Source organism: Momordica charantia (assembly GCF_013281855.1).
Source record: "Momordica charantia cultivar OHB3-1 chromosome 6 unlocalized genomic scaffold, Mcharantia_2.0 BLBB01000006.1, whole genome shotgun sequence".
NCBI lineage: Eukaryota > Viridiplantae > Streptophyta > Magnoliopsida > Cucurbitales > Cucurbitaceae > Momordica > Momordica charantia.
This window is the reverse complement of record NW_028275164.1, coordinates 2,569,624-2,582,993: the sequence shown is the minus strand read 5'-3', so window position 1 is coordinate 2,582,993 and position 13,370 is coordinate 2,569,624. Positions and strand designations below refer to the sequence as shown.

At 35.4% G+C, this 13,370-nt stretch overlaps 1 protein-coding gene across 4 annotated transcripts; it reads left to right on the top strand.

Moving 5' to 3' along the window:
* The first annotated feature begins 1,188 nt into the window (after positions 1-1,188).
* On the top strand, positions 1,189-11,448 carry BTS (zinc finger protein-like protein). 4 transcript variants are annotated; one of them, XM_088125427.1, is made up of 15 exons: positions 1,189-1,749; positions 2,901-3,110; positions 3,775-3,969; positions 4,054-4,421; positions 4,687-4,915; positions 5,159-5,327; positions 5,463-6,701; positions 6,813-6,984; positions 7,128-7,349; positions 7,421-7,558; positions 8,649-8,883; positions 9,002-9,061; positions 9,576-9,628; positions 10,608-10,679; positions 11,049-11,448. In XM_088125427.1, exons 1-15 carry the CDS (start codon positions 1,447-1,449, stop codon positions 11,143-11,145), a joined length of 3,762 nt encoding a protein of 1,253 aa, XP_087981553.1. In that variant the 5' UTR covers positions 1,189-1,446; the 3' UTR covers positions 11,146-11,448. The 4 variants fall into 4 exon arrangements, with proteins under 4 accessions (XP_087981553.1, XP_022134604.1, XP_022134605.1 ...); XM_022278912.2 differs by lacking the exon at positions 9,576-9,628; XM_022278913.2 differs by lacking the exon at positions 11,049-11,448 and having other exon boundaries at positions 9,576-9,632; positions 10,608-10,677.
* Positions 11,449-13,370: the final 1,922 nt, after the last annotated feature.

Genomic DNA, 13,370 nt, shown 5'->3' with positions numbered 1-13,370 from the left:
ATCATCCCGCTGACCTGAAGACTCCGATCCTAAGACTTGGGGGCTTGACAGCCACTGATCAGAACAATTCCAAGTCTTGTCCCCCGCTTGTTTACAGAAGGGACACTCCACCCCATAACCTAAGTAGTAATATTATACTTTGAGAACAATTTAACTACAGCTCGTGCTCACTCTAACTTAAACGTTGGAGCGTTTGTTCCTTTTGTAGGTCCCTCTTGCCTTAAGGTCACACCACGATAGCTCGTCTCGATTGTCACGTGACATAATATCTGTGGTAGCTCGACAAAATGATGCATCAATATGAATAATTACAAGTCAGCGAGTAACTAATTACTACAAATTTTGTTGGTTCATTTTTAGCACCCCACGTTATAACTACAACTATTGAGAATTTGAGTCTCGTCATTTTCATTTTCACCTATAACCAGCTTGTTCAAGGATTTCATTCTCTAACGGGGAATCTTAATTTTCATGGATTGTTTAAATTATTCAAAATTTCAATTGCTCGGTTTGCTCGTGGTATAAAGTCTACCTAAGGTAGCTAGTTTTTTCTTTCTTTAATGTTGAAGCTGCTTAAATAATGTCAAATTTGTTTCAATTTCCTTATGGATGTGGGTGGAGGTTCTCGCAGGATTTTATTTTGAATCTGGTTGAACTTGTAAATTAAAATTAGTTAATTTTATGGAAAAGTAGCCGTAAGGAAAATATCCACATTTGAATATTCATATTAGAAAATAAGAAAATTTTAATCCCAAACAAAATTAATTTAACAGCCTTCTCAAAATTAAAAAAAATTAATAATTTAACAAATTAAATGATATTCTAAAAGATTCACGTACCTCCAATCATGAAATTGTAAGTTCGATCTTCCATCTTCATATATTGTAAACCCATATCTCATCTCATATCAAGACTAACTATAAAACCAAGATAAGCTAGAGTAAGACAGTTTTTTTCTTCTTCTCCTTCTTTTTTTTTTCCTTTTTAATAATGATTTTAGCAATTTTAGCGAGGGTTGTGCAGTGGCGGAGTATGAATCAGGCAATCATGTTCCTTACGAGCCGTCCACGTGTCAGGTAGTGGTATCACGTGAGCAGATGGAGGTGACATCAGCATCCAGCGTGGCAACATTTTGATCCACGTTTCACCGAGGCGACTATATAAGCCTCCCCCCTCCAACCCTTCGCCCATAGTTGTTTATTCTTATCGGCATCACCGTAAGTTCGCAAGTCACAACCAGGCCTACGCCTACCCTTTCTTCTCCGTTGAATAATACCATACCAAGCAGATAATAAAAAAGATTTAGAGAGAGAAAGTTATATGAAAAAAGCCAAAGTAATTAGGAGGAGGAGGAGCAGCAGCAGCAGAGAGCAGGCAGCTGAGAGCAGAGTTGGAGCGGAAGGAATCTGGAGAGAGTTCTTGGGAGGGGAAGTTTGAGATAGACAGATGGCCACGCCGTTGACAGGGCTACAGCACCGGGACGGTGGCGGAGGAGTGGCTTTTTTGTCTAATTCCGTCAATAAAATTGATTCCGCCTCGTCGCCGAATGATTGCTTGAGGAGCTCCGAGCCACAGTCTCCGATTCTTATTTTCCTTTTCTTCCATAAAGCAATTCGCAATGAGCTCGATACGCTTCACCGGCTCGCCATGGCCTTCGCCACCGGGAAGAGAGCCGATATTCGCCCGCTATTTGAACGATACCATTTTCTGAGATCGATTTACAAGCACCACTCCAATGCTGAAGACGAGGTGAAATTTCTGATCCATTTTCCGTACGGATTCGTGCTTCTACATGTGTGGCTAATTTTCCTTCGCCTTGCTTTCTTCACCTTGGAACTTTGCATTTTTCGATTAGCTTCCTTTGAATGTTTGGCTTCTTTTCGCCCCGTTCGTTCTGTTGCTGATTAAGTCGTAGGAGTCGGGAAGGAAATGTGATAATACAACCTGGTTAGTAATTGGAAAGTTCTCAGAATCAGAATTATAATATACTTTTTTGTATTGCTCACTGATACTTAAATCTTTGCTTATGTGGTGTATTTTTTGAACATGTGCAAATTGTTCAGTAGATCTCATATCCTGTATTCTTTTATGCGGATTCAATTCAAGACGATTTGACCTCATGTGAAATCTTCTCAGGATAATTATTGGATTCTGATGTCCATTGTGACCAATCGCCAGCTTAATTAACGCCTCTTTGTCTCGTACAGTATAAGTTTTCAACAAACAAAATGTTCTTTTGGAGGAAGTAAAATTGAAGAAATAATTGAAAGTTCGAATATTGATTTTGTTGTCGTGCTCTACTTTTCCTGATTTAGAGCGTTGTCTTGTCTATGTTTAATTTTGTTTATTTGCATTCTGAGTTCTCTAATGCCTTTTACTATTTTATGGAGTTTACGAGTGGCAATTTACCTTTGTTATGCATCAATATTCATTTCCAAGAACGCAAATAGTTGAAATTTAAAAATGAATCTGATATGGATGGTGTACTTTCAATCGAAGCAGGAGCTTTGCTGTAGTGTGTAAAGAGAGATTTCAACTGAATGTAGTTCGGAGGGGATGGTAAGAATATTGAGGATTCAACAATAATGAGCTTGTACGTTAAATTTAATATGCAAGGAGCTATGAACCAGTTATTGTTGGATCATTTTGATCTGATGAAATATGAATTTTTAGTGGCCTTTTCTGTTTGAATAAGGAATGACTTGGATGAAGCTCTCTTAACAATCCATAGGATAACCTTTTGCAACATTGGGCCTTTTATCCTATAGTCTATCAGTATCAACTGGCATAAGCTGGTTTCGTGGAACGATGTTCTAGTGAATTCTTTTTTTCTCTGGTTCATTTTCTTCCTACTTGCTGCTATAATCCGTACTTGTGAAAATATAAATTTTGACCTGCAGGTAATTTTTCCTGCACTTGATATTCGTGTGAAGAATGTGGCACAGACATATTCCCTTGAACACAAGGGTGAAAGCAATCTGTTTGATCATCTTTTTGAGCTTCTTAATTCTAATACACAAAATGATGAAAGCTTCCCAAGGGAATTAGCGTCCTGCACTGGTGCCCTGAAGACATCTGTGAGCCAGCACATGGCCAAGGAAGAAGAGCAGGTACTCTTTCACGGCTGTCCATGTCTCCCTAGTACGCTTTATGCAAATTTATGGTCGCTAATTAGTTCCATCTTACAAATGCAATGGTTAATAGCAGTCAACATCATAATTCTGTTGAAGAAATATATGAATTTTGCACACTCAACCCTCAAGAAACAGTAAATGATCTTAATTTATACAACTTTTAATATTTCACCAATCCATGATCTGACTGAATATAATTTACTTCAGAATGTTGGTTGAGTTAGTGCTTGATAACACTAAGCGCATTAGAACTATCCTACTATATCTTTAATGTCAATAATCATTTTTCCATCTTAACCAATATCTAGGAGTTAATATATTTCATGAAGTTGATATTTCTTGCTATAAGGGAACTCAGCATGACTCCCACTGCATGTGAGATATGGATGTTGACAAGGCAGCATATTGTGTGCAATCTAAACTGTGAATTTAACATATAGCTTATTTGGTATGATTAAAGGGGACTGGGTGAGAGATATTGAAGTGTCCAGTAAAACAGAAAACTACTACGCTCTATGAGGTGATATATAAAGAAAAGAAGGTTTTCTGGCTATATATCTGGCTGCATGTCTCGTGATACATATACATTTTTTCTGATACATAATTCTTTGAAACTTCATTCATCATATTCATTTTTCAGGTATTTCCCTTGCTTATAGAAAAGTTCTCCTTGGAAGAGCAGGCCTCTCTGGTTTGGCAGTTCTTCTGCAGTATTCCTGTGTATATGATGGCTCAATTCCTCCCTTGGCTTTCATCATCTATTTCACCCGATGAATTTCAGGATCTACAGAAATGTTTAGTCAAGGTAGTCCCCGAGGAAAAGCTTCTTCAACAGGTATAGCTCCTACTTTGATTCATACTTCTGAGTTCTGATTTACCAATTATATTGATTGCTAATTACTGATACTCTTTATGTAAGGTCATATTTACTTGGATGGAAGCAAGAAGTTGTGACAATGTAACTAGAAGTTGCTTTGATGATTCTCAAGTTGCATATTGTACGGATCCAACTTCTGATACATCAAATCATCAAACGGAAAATGTAAACTGTGCTTGTGAATTGACCAGCCATGGGAAAAGAAAATATTTGGAGTCAAGTTCTGATGCTTCTGATTATGTGGTAACTCATCCAATCAATGAAATTCTGCTCTGGCATAATGCCATCAAAAGAGAGTTGAATGACATAGCTGAGGAGGCTAGGAAGATACAGCTTTCTGGGAATTTTAGTAATCTATCGGCTTTTAACGAGAGGCTTCAATTCATTGCCGAAGTTTGCATTTATCATAGGTATATTATTGTTACTCTTTATTGCACAGATAGTTGGAGTAGAGAAATAAAAGTGAAATAATTTTCCAATATTTTATTACAGTTTTAGAAGAATTTTCTATAACCAATGACGTACATTCACTTCAAAATTTGATATGAAACATAATTTTATTTTAAATTGTCACTGCCTGCAATTTTTTTATTGCACATAGCTCATATTTGTTCAACAATGTTTTCGAAATTATTTGATGAAACTTGCATTACTCACCCCAGTTTCCTCATGCAGTATTGCCGAGGAAAAGGTAATCTTTCCTGCAGTAGATGGAGAGTTTTCTTTTCTCCAGGAACATGCTGAAGAAGAAAGTCAATTCAATGAGTTTAGGTGCCTGATTGAAAATATTCAAAGTGCAGGGGCTAGTTCTACTTCAAGAGCTGAATTTTACGTGAAGTTGTGCTCTCATGCTGATCAAATAATGGATACCATTATGAGGCACTTCCATAACGAGGAAGTTCAGGTGCACCTTCCTGGTTGACAGGACATCTCATTGCAATTTTCTCTCCATTTTTGGTGGCTGTCTTAGACCATGCAGCAAGTTACTTATACTTTTACTCCAGTATTATACAAACATCAACATCGGACTTCCATAAAAGTATAAGAGTGCCTTTATGGATGGCAAATGTGATAATTTATGAAAATGAATATATCTTGTGTTTTCTGAAAAATTGGCTGAACCTATATTGATTCCCTTGGTTTTTAGGTTCTTCCACTTGCTAGAAAGCACTTCAGTTTCAAAAGACAACGGGAACTATTGTATCAAAGCTTGTGCATGATGTCTTTGAAATTGATTGAACGTGTCTTGCCATGGCTGGTAGGATCATTGAAAGAAGATGAAGCTAGAGATTTTCTCAAGAACGTGCAGTTGGCAGGTTTGTTGATGTGATTAATTGTTTGCATTTCAAGAAACAAACTTTGGAAATTTTATTGCAATGTTTATTTTATTTTTCTCGTTGTTAGTATTAGTAGGATTATTAATTCTGATGGCATATAATTCTCTGAATCAGCTCCAGCTAAAGATACTGCTCTGGTGACTCTCTTTTCTGGTTGGGCATGCAAGGCCCGTAATAATGGTTTATGCTTGTCTTCAAGAGCAGTTGGCTGTTGTGCAGTTAAAAGGCTTACCGACATTGAAGAAGACATTGTTCCACCATTCTGCTCATGTGCCCCTGCATTCATAGCAAGGGAAGGTCAAAAATCAGATCCCAAAACTAATGTTAAGAGGCCAACCATACGAAATGTTCCCATGCCATGCAAAAATTGTGACGGCCGTATTGCTCCAGATACTGCTGATGTCCGGCAACAATGCTGCACTGATCAGTCCTGCCGGGTCCCAGCTTTAGGAGTAAACAGCAAGAATCTGGGGTTGAGTTCTATCTTCACAACCAAGTCTATGCGATCCTTATCTCCCAGCTCTTGTGCACCATCTCTAAATTCCAGCCTTTTTTCATGGGAAACTGATAGTGCCTCCTCTGATGTTGGGTCTGCAGGACGTCCCATTGATACTATTTTTAAATTTCACAAAGCTATACGCAAAGACTTGGAATATTTAGATGTTGAATCTGGAAAACTTAGTGATTGTGATGGAACATTTCTCAGACAATTTATTGGAAGATTTCGCCTTCTGTGGGGGTTATATAGAGCTCATAGTAATGCTGAAGATGATATTGTATTTCCCGCATTGGAATCCAAAGAGACATTGCATAATGTAAGTCACTCGTATACACTAGACCACAAGCAGGAGGAAAAATTATTTGAGGACATTTCATGTGTTCTCTCCGAGATTTCACTCCTCCATGAAAGTCTGCATGAGGTTCCCTTGGATGAGAACTTTTCTAGAAGTGATGTTGGCTCTGTTAATGTGACGGAGAACGAATGTAATAGAAAGTACCATGAGCTTGCTACAAAGCTTCAAGGAATGTGCAAATCTATAAGAGTTACGCTAGATCAGCATATTTTTAGGGAAGAACTTGAACTGTGGCCACTGTTTGGAAAACACTTCTCTGTGGAGGAGCAAGACAAAATAGTTGGTCGTATTATTGGGACCACTGGTGCTGAAGTTCTCCAGTCAATGTTGCCGTGGGTAACAGCTGCACTTACTCAGGACGAACAGAACACACTGATGGATACGTGGAAGCAGGCCACAAAAAACACCATGTTCAATGAATGGCTCAATGAATGTTTGAGAGGGACTACTCCCTCTTCTTTAGATGGTGAAACATCGGAAGCTGTTATTGCTGAAAAAGGTTTGTGGCATATTCTGTTACTCTCGCACTTATCTTAGGCAATTCTTCAATCGTTCAGTTGTGAAGAGAAATATTTATAACATATCTTCCTCTCTCCCTCTTTTGTTACAGATTCTGGGCTTATTGAGAGCTTGGATCAGAATGATCAAATGTTCAAGCCTGGTTGGAAAGATATTTTTCGCATGAACCAAAATGAACTTGAATCAGAAATCAGAAAGGTTTATCAGGACTCAACTCTTGATCCAAGGAGAAAAGCATATCTCGTGCAGAATCTTATGACCAGGTTTATTTTTTTATTTTTTTATATAATATTCATCCTAAGCTTTTTGTCAATTATGTTTATCTTAGTCCTAATTGAATAGTATATATATGTGTTTGCTATGCTGATGAGAGTTAAATTAATTTCATGCTATTGTTTTGAATTAGTCGCTGGATTGCTGCACAGCAGAAATTACCCCAAGCAAATATAGAAGATAGTTCCAATGGTGAAGATGTAACAGGACGATCGCCATCTTTTCGCTGTGCTGAGAAAAAAGTGTTTGGGTGTGAACATTACAAAAGAAACTGCAAGCTTCTTGCTGCTTGCTGCGGAAAGTTATTTACTTGTCGCTTTTGTCACGATAATGTCAGCGATCACTCAATGGACAGGTATTATTTGAGGATTCACATCACATTCAATTGTTATCTTGCCCCTCTGATTTTTAATTCCATCATTCTAGGAAAGCAACATCAGAGATGATGTGTATGAACTGTCTAACGATTCAAGCAGTTGGGCCAAAATGCATAACACCTTCCTGCAATGGATTGTCAATGGCAAAGTACTACTGCAATATTTGCAAATTTTTTGATGATGAAAGGTACATATTCTGTACTTATCATTTTAAGAAATATAATATTATCTCTGTGGCTTGATAAGACCTCAGGTGAAGTGATATTCTCAAACGAGATAGCGGGTGCGTGATGAATGTGCTTAGAATGTTTTCTTAACAAATTTGCACCTAACTTCAGATGAATTTGTAGCTTCACATATACATTGTTGCTTTTTTTTGAAATTTTCCATTCTTAATATTGGATATGATTTATTTTTTCCATTTAGATCTTGACTTTCATGCTGCAAAGGGTTGATGAATGGTGAATGTAACTAGGACTCATGAGTTGGCTTTAATTAATGCCTAGATGAAGCAGGACTAGATTGGGAATACACAGACCTTGGCATTTATAGACTATCTTACAACAGTTCTTGTCAGGGCTGAAGGCTATAGCTACGGAGCATTCACATGGCTGACAATAGGCAGTTCTTTGCTGAGTGAAATGTTTATCGATAAATTCTCTGTTGCGAACATTCACAAATAGGCAAGAAAGGGACTAACTTCTTTTACCCAGCGTTGAGTGAGTCAATTTTTAACTTGAAGAGTCTTTGACCTAATCAAGATGCCTAAAATTCAACTGTAAATCACTTAAAATTTAGCCAACAAAAGGCTCAAAATCTAACTGCAAATATGCTCAAACCCACCCACAAAATTTTACTGGCTATGAAAGGTCACATTTAGTACCAAAATGACCAAACCCAACAAAATAAAGCTCAACAAAGCTAAAGTAGTTTACTAACTTTAGCATTTATTCAACTTCAAGGTTCAACTGATGGGAGCATTTTTGTTCTTTCTTAGGAGTGTGTTCAAATAAGGTCTTTTGTAGCTATTCTCTTTCTTTAAATTGAATGTTGTAACTCATCTGGTTGATTGATTCTTGCCTCGTAGTTTCATATCATCAATGAATTCATATTTTTTTTGATAAAACTGTTTTTAGAAGAACAGGGATCTAGCTAGAGCCTCTCTCTCTCTCTCTCTCTTTGATTTTATTTTCTCAAAAGTTTGTTGCTTGCTTTATGTTAGTTATAAACTCCTAAAATTTTACTGATGTATTCTCATGGTCACAATTGTGCTACAGGGCTGTGTATCATTGCCCATTTTGCAACTTATGCCGTGTTGGGAAGGGTCTCGGAATTGATTTTTTCCATTGCATGATCTGCAATTGTTGCCTTGGGATAAAGCTGGAGAGCCATAAGTGCCTGGAGAAAAGTTTAGAAACGAATTGTCCCATCTGTTGTGATTTCCTATTTACATCCAGTGCAACCGTCAGACCACTACCCTGTGGTCATTACATGCATTCAGCTTGCTTTCAGGTCTGAATTATTTTCCTACGGCTTCTGGATAATTATAATGAACTCTGGTTAGTTGGATGTGTTCTTCTGTAAAATGAGTTTAAGATATTGATTTTATATGGCATTATGGTGTTTGTAGGCATACACTTGCAGCCATTATACATGTCCTATTTGCAGCAAGTCCTTGGGAGATATGGCGGTAAGGGATTTTTCAATTCTTTTTGTTGCCTTATTGTGTTTATTTTGTCTCACATTTTCCTTTATGTATTTCAAGAAGCATAGGCATACAATTTTCGTTCTTCATATTCTCCAGCTTGAACTCACCATTTTTTATGATTCAGAACTTGGATTTTCTTTTTACTCACTAGAAGATTTGATTATTTTCTTGATAGAATTCTTGTATTTATATAAAATTGAACTGTATGAAATAGAAAAACACAGTATGAGTTCTGCTGAGAATAAGGTTACTATCACAGAAACAAAATTTAGGATATAGTGTAGCGTGAATCATACAGGTTTTCAAGAAGCTCAATAATAACCTATTCTTGCCTTATTTACGTGACCTACTCTCTTCCTCGAATCTCAGCTCTTTCCTTTTCCCACTACCTTTATCCCCTACTGTGTGTATATAGTTACATGTTTCCACTTAAAGTTTTTGAACTTTGAACTTTTTTGTTTGTTCTCTCTCGATATTCAATTTCGATGATGTCCAGGATTGCATATCGATTTCGATGATGTCCAGGATTGCATATCGATTTTACCATGTGTGAGTACGTTTCAGAACCCAAGGTCAAAAGTAAGATCTAATTTTTTAAAATCTGGAGGTGCGCTTAAACCACTTTGCTTAGTTTTGTGCAAGGTTGAGGCCCTTGAAAGGAGGTTACTTTTGAGCGCATTACTTCTGTAAGGAACACAAGAAGTGTGAGGGTACTCTACTTATTTGGAATAGATAATAACAATAATTGAAAACGTTGCTTAAAATTTGAAATAAATAAAATATCAATTACTTTACCTTTCAATTTCTAGCGACCTCAACTTTTCAATTCTTACCCATCACTTTCTTCCATTTTTTACTGCGCACCACGGTATCTTTCACCTCACTTCAATATCTCTAGACTTTAGATCTGTAAAGTGTGAACTGTACTGACATTCTTAAAATTTTAACACTTCTCTTAATCTCATGAAATCTAGCATTTTCTTATTTTTTATTTTTCATAACACACTGATAAATTAGTGTAATCACAAGCTCAGGAAATATTTGCATATTTGCCATATAGTTCTTTTCTTAGTGGATACTGAAACTTTTCATTAAACCAACAAATATGTGCAAAAGGGTAGGGTGATAGGATATCGCCAAATCCCATGCCTAAATCTTGGAAATACGCAAGAGCTTTAGCAAAGATGCCCACAATTTTTTCTAGATGCTTCTTTACATTGGCTAAATTTTTATTTTTTATTTTTAGTGCTGATATGCAGTAAGTAGTGATTTAACGAATACATTTCTTGCATAAAGTTAGAAAGACAAATTTGTAATGTGTTTTCCTCTGTTTAGAATTTCTTTCTTTGCATTTTACCAGGTTTGGGAGTTAGACTAGTTTGTTCTTTACGTGTCAAGTTTCTATAACTTATGAAGTCGCCTGAGATGGAGATTTTGAACAGCTTGATCTTATGTTGTCATTTACAGATTGAAGGCTATATAAAGCAAAATTGAATAAGATTTTCATATTATTTTGTAACACGCACAGGTTTATTTCGGCATGCTTGATGCCTTGTTGGCTGCCGAGGAGCTGCCAGAAGAGTACAGGGATCGTTGCCAGGTACATTCTGATCATTGTTTTTACCAGATTATGTAATTGCATCATTGAAGGATAAATAGAACCTCGAATTCTTCCTTCTCCCCGGACACACACATACACAAGAAGAAGAAAGTTCATTTTTAACCATTTTAATTGGCTGAACGATCTTGGATTTGATTTGACTGAGAAGCTGGGAATTTAAATTTGACATTGAAAAATAGCTTCTTGTCTGCGAATCTGAACTTAGTTCAACTGATTAAGACACCTATCTCCGTTTAAAAGGTTGTGAGTTTGAATTCACACCTCCACATATTGTTGTATTAAAAACAAAAAATAGCAGTAGTTTAGGTGCAAGTAGTCTATAGCTCTAACGATGATGCTGGAATCCAGGACATACTGTGCAATGACTGTGAGCGGAAAGGGACATCGCTCTTCCATTGGCTATATCATAAATGTGGGTTTTGTGGATCTTACAACACTCGGGTAATCAGGAATGAGGCCACACATGCTGACTGCCCCTCTTACAATCAATGAGATGAGACATTTCTTTTGGTGACAAAAAGTATATACACGTCTTCTATTGCTTTCATTTGTACATATTATTATATCAATTCCTCCGAGTCTCCACCAGGAAACTGGTTTTTTGTTACATCTAATTCACGTTGTGCATATCAGTCTCTTATGTAGATGCCCTTTTCTGATCATTTTCCAGATTCATCATGCGAACTGTAAAATCGAATTTACTTACATATGCAATGTTCATAGACACATCCACCAATTTACCCCTTCAGTTTTGCTACAAATGTTCTCATTTATTTTGTTGAGTTCTTTCTTCTTTTCCTCTGGTTGAGTTCCACATACTTTTTGAAATTTTGTGTTCCCTCTCCCCTGTTGTGTGGATGGATTTTCAGGTGCTCATAAGGCTGTTAGTTTTTGGATTAAAATTAGTGGTTCCTGAAAACAGTTTGGTGTCTTGCTGTATTATATTAAATTACATCCATTTTTGCGTACGGGGTCATATGTATCTCCTTGCGAATGCCAGGTAATTATACATATATTACTGATGTACTTTTGTATATCAATGATATACTTTATATTGAAATATTAGTGATATATTTTATCGCTTAAATGATATGTTTGTGATGTACAAAAGACAAATTTAGAATTAATTAGTTAATTACTGCATCAGTTGACGGATGGGTTAAGGATATTTTTTTTTCCAAACAGATTATATGCTAGGGTAGGGATTTTAAATCAATTAGAATATAGTTTTCAAACAAATTGTTTGTCGACTGCAAAGTTGATCCAAAAATTGAATGGTGTTTCACGTCAGTCAACGCTGATCCAAAAAATTTGAACGAGTATATTGTGAAATGGACTTCAAATTAAAAGATATTGGTGGTTTAAACAGTTAAAAGTAACTGTTTTTTTTTTTGAATAATTACGATTTGTTATCTTCCAGTGAAATAATCAAATCTAAGATGACGAAACTAAATAAATCCAATTGGCAATATTAATAATCTTATCTCAAAGTTCCAGTTATTACTAATTGGAAACTTCTGCCTAATTGTACAATTAATTCATTTTCCATGGTAGAGATTATAGCTTTTTTCCCTTCTAATTACAAATTTTGTTCATATACTTCTAAAATTTAAACTTTAATAAGTGTAATCACGATTTCTCTTTGATAGGTTCTTAAACTTGTAATTAATTCTTGACCCATCTGAAATTTTCTAAAATTAATATATCTATTAGATATAAAATTGAATTATGTGTCTAATAAGATCTTTAAATTTCAATTTTGTAAGTCAAGAATTTAAACACAAAATTAGAGACATGGTAGACATTTTTTAAAATTTAAGAACAAGAGACTAAAATTGTAATTTAACCTAAAAAATATAATCTCTATAACAAAATGAATTAATAGATTAATTAATCCTACAAACACTCTTCGTTCCATCAGGGTAACTAACCAGTTTCCTTCCAATTTTGCCTCATCGCGGATTTTCTTCCCCAAGCCGCCAAAGCGCATCTCTAAAGTGGAGAAAATAATTCACCATCAAAATAATGATTTTTTTTCTTTTAAAATATTGTATTATAGTTATGAGAATGGAAATTTGAAACTGACATCTATCTTTGTTTAGATAGGCCAGTTTAATTACAAAAATAAGTTAATTGCCAGTATATATAAAATGATAAAAATAGTTTGCAATCAACAAAAGAAAGCCAGTTTATTAAAAAAAAAAAACAAAAACAAAAGATAAACAATTGCCCCTATTCTTTCATGAGTTTTTTTATATAACAACATGTGAGGTGGAGACTCAAACTCGCTGGTCAGAAAATATTCGAACAGAAAAAAAAAGCAATAATTTATTTATTGTATTAAGTATTATTATTGCTTTACTTTAAGATCAAGTGATTATCACCGAAAACAAACATTTTCATATTTTTCACTTTTTTTTTAAATAAATTTAAATTTTTAGCCGAGATTTAAGAAGAGAAATAAGATTTTAGAGCCTACTTTTTCTTTGTTTTTAAAATTTAGCTTATATTTTGAAAAAATTAAAAGAAATGATTGCGTGGAAGATAACTTAATTCTCAAAATATAAAACAAAAACCAAAACCTAGTTATCAAGTGGCACAAGCCAATATATTTTCACATTTGATGCAAAAATATCTTTTTAAAAAAAAATTATGAGAGGTAAAATATAA

Excerpts from the sequence above, each read along its gene's own strand:
- BTS (XM_088125427.1), top strand. The coding sequence starts at position 1,447 with ATGGCCACGCCGTTGACAGGGCTACAGCACCGGGACGGTGGCGGAGGA. Across the intron at positions 3,970-4,053 it reads AGGAAAAGCTTCTTCAACAG|GTCATATTTACTTGGATGGA; the intron begins GTATAGCTCCTA and ends TCTTTATGTAAG. Across the intron at positions 9,062-9,575 it reads AGTCCTTGGGAGATATGGCG|GATTGCATATCGATTTCGAT; the intron begins GTAAGGGATTTT and ends GATGATGTCCAG.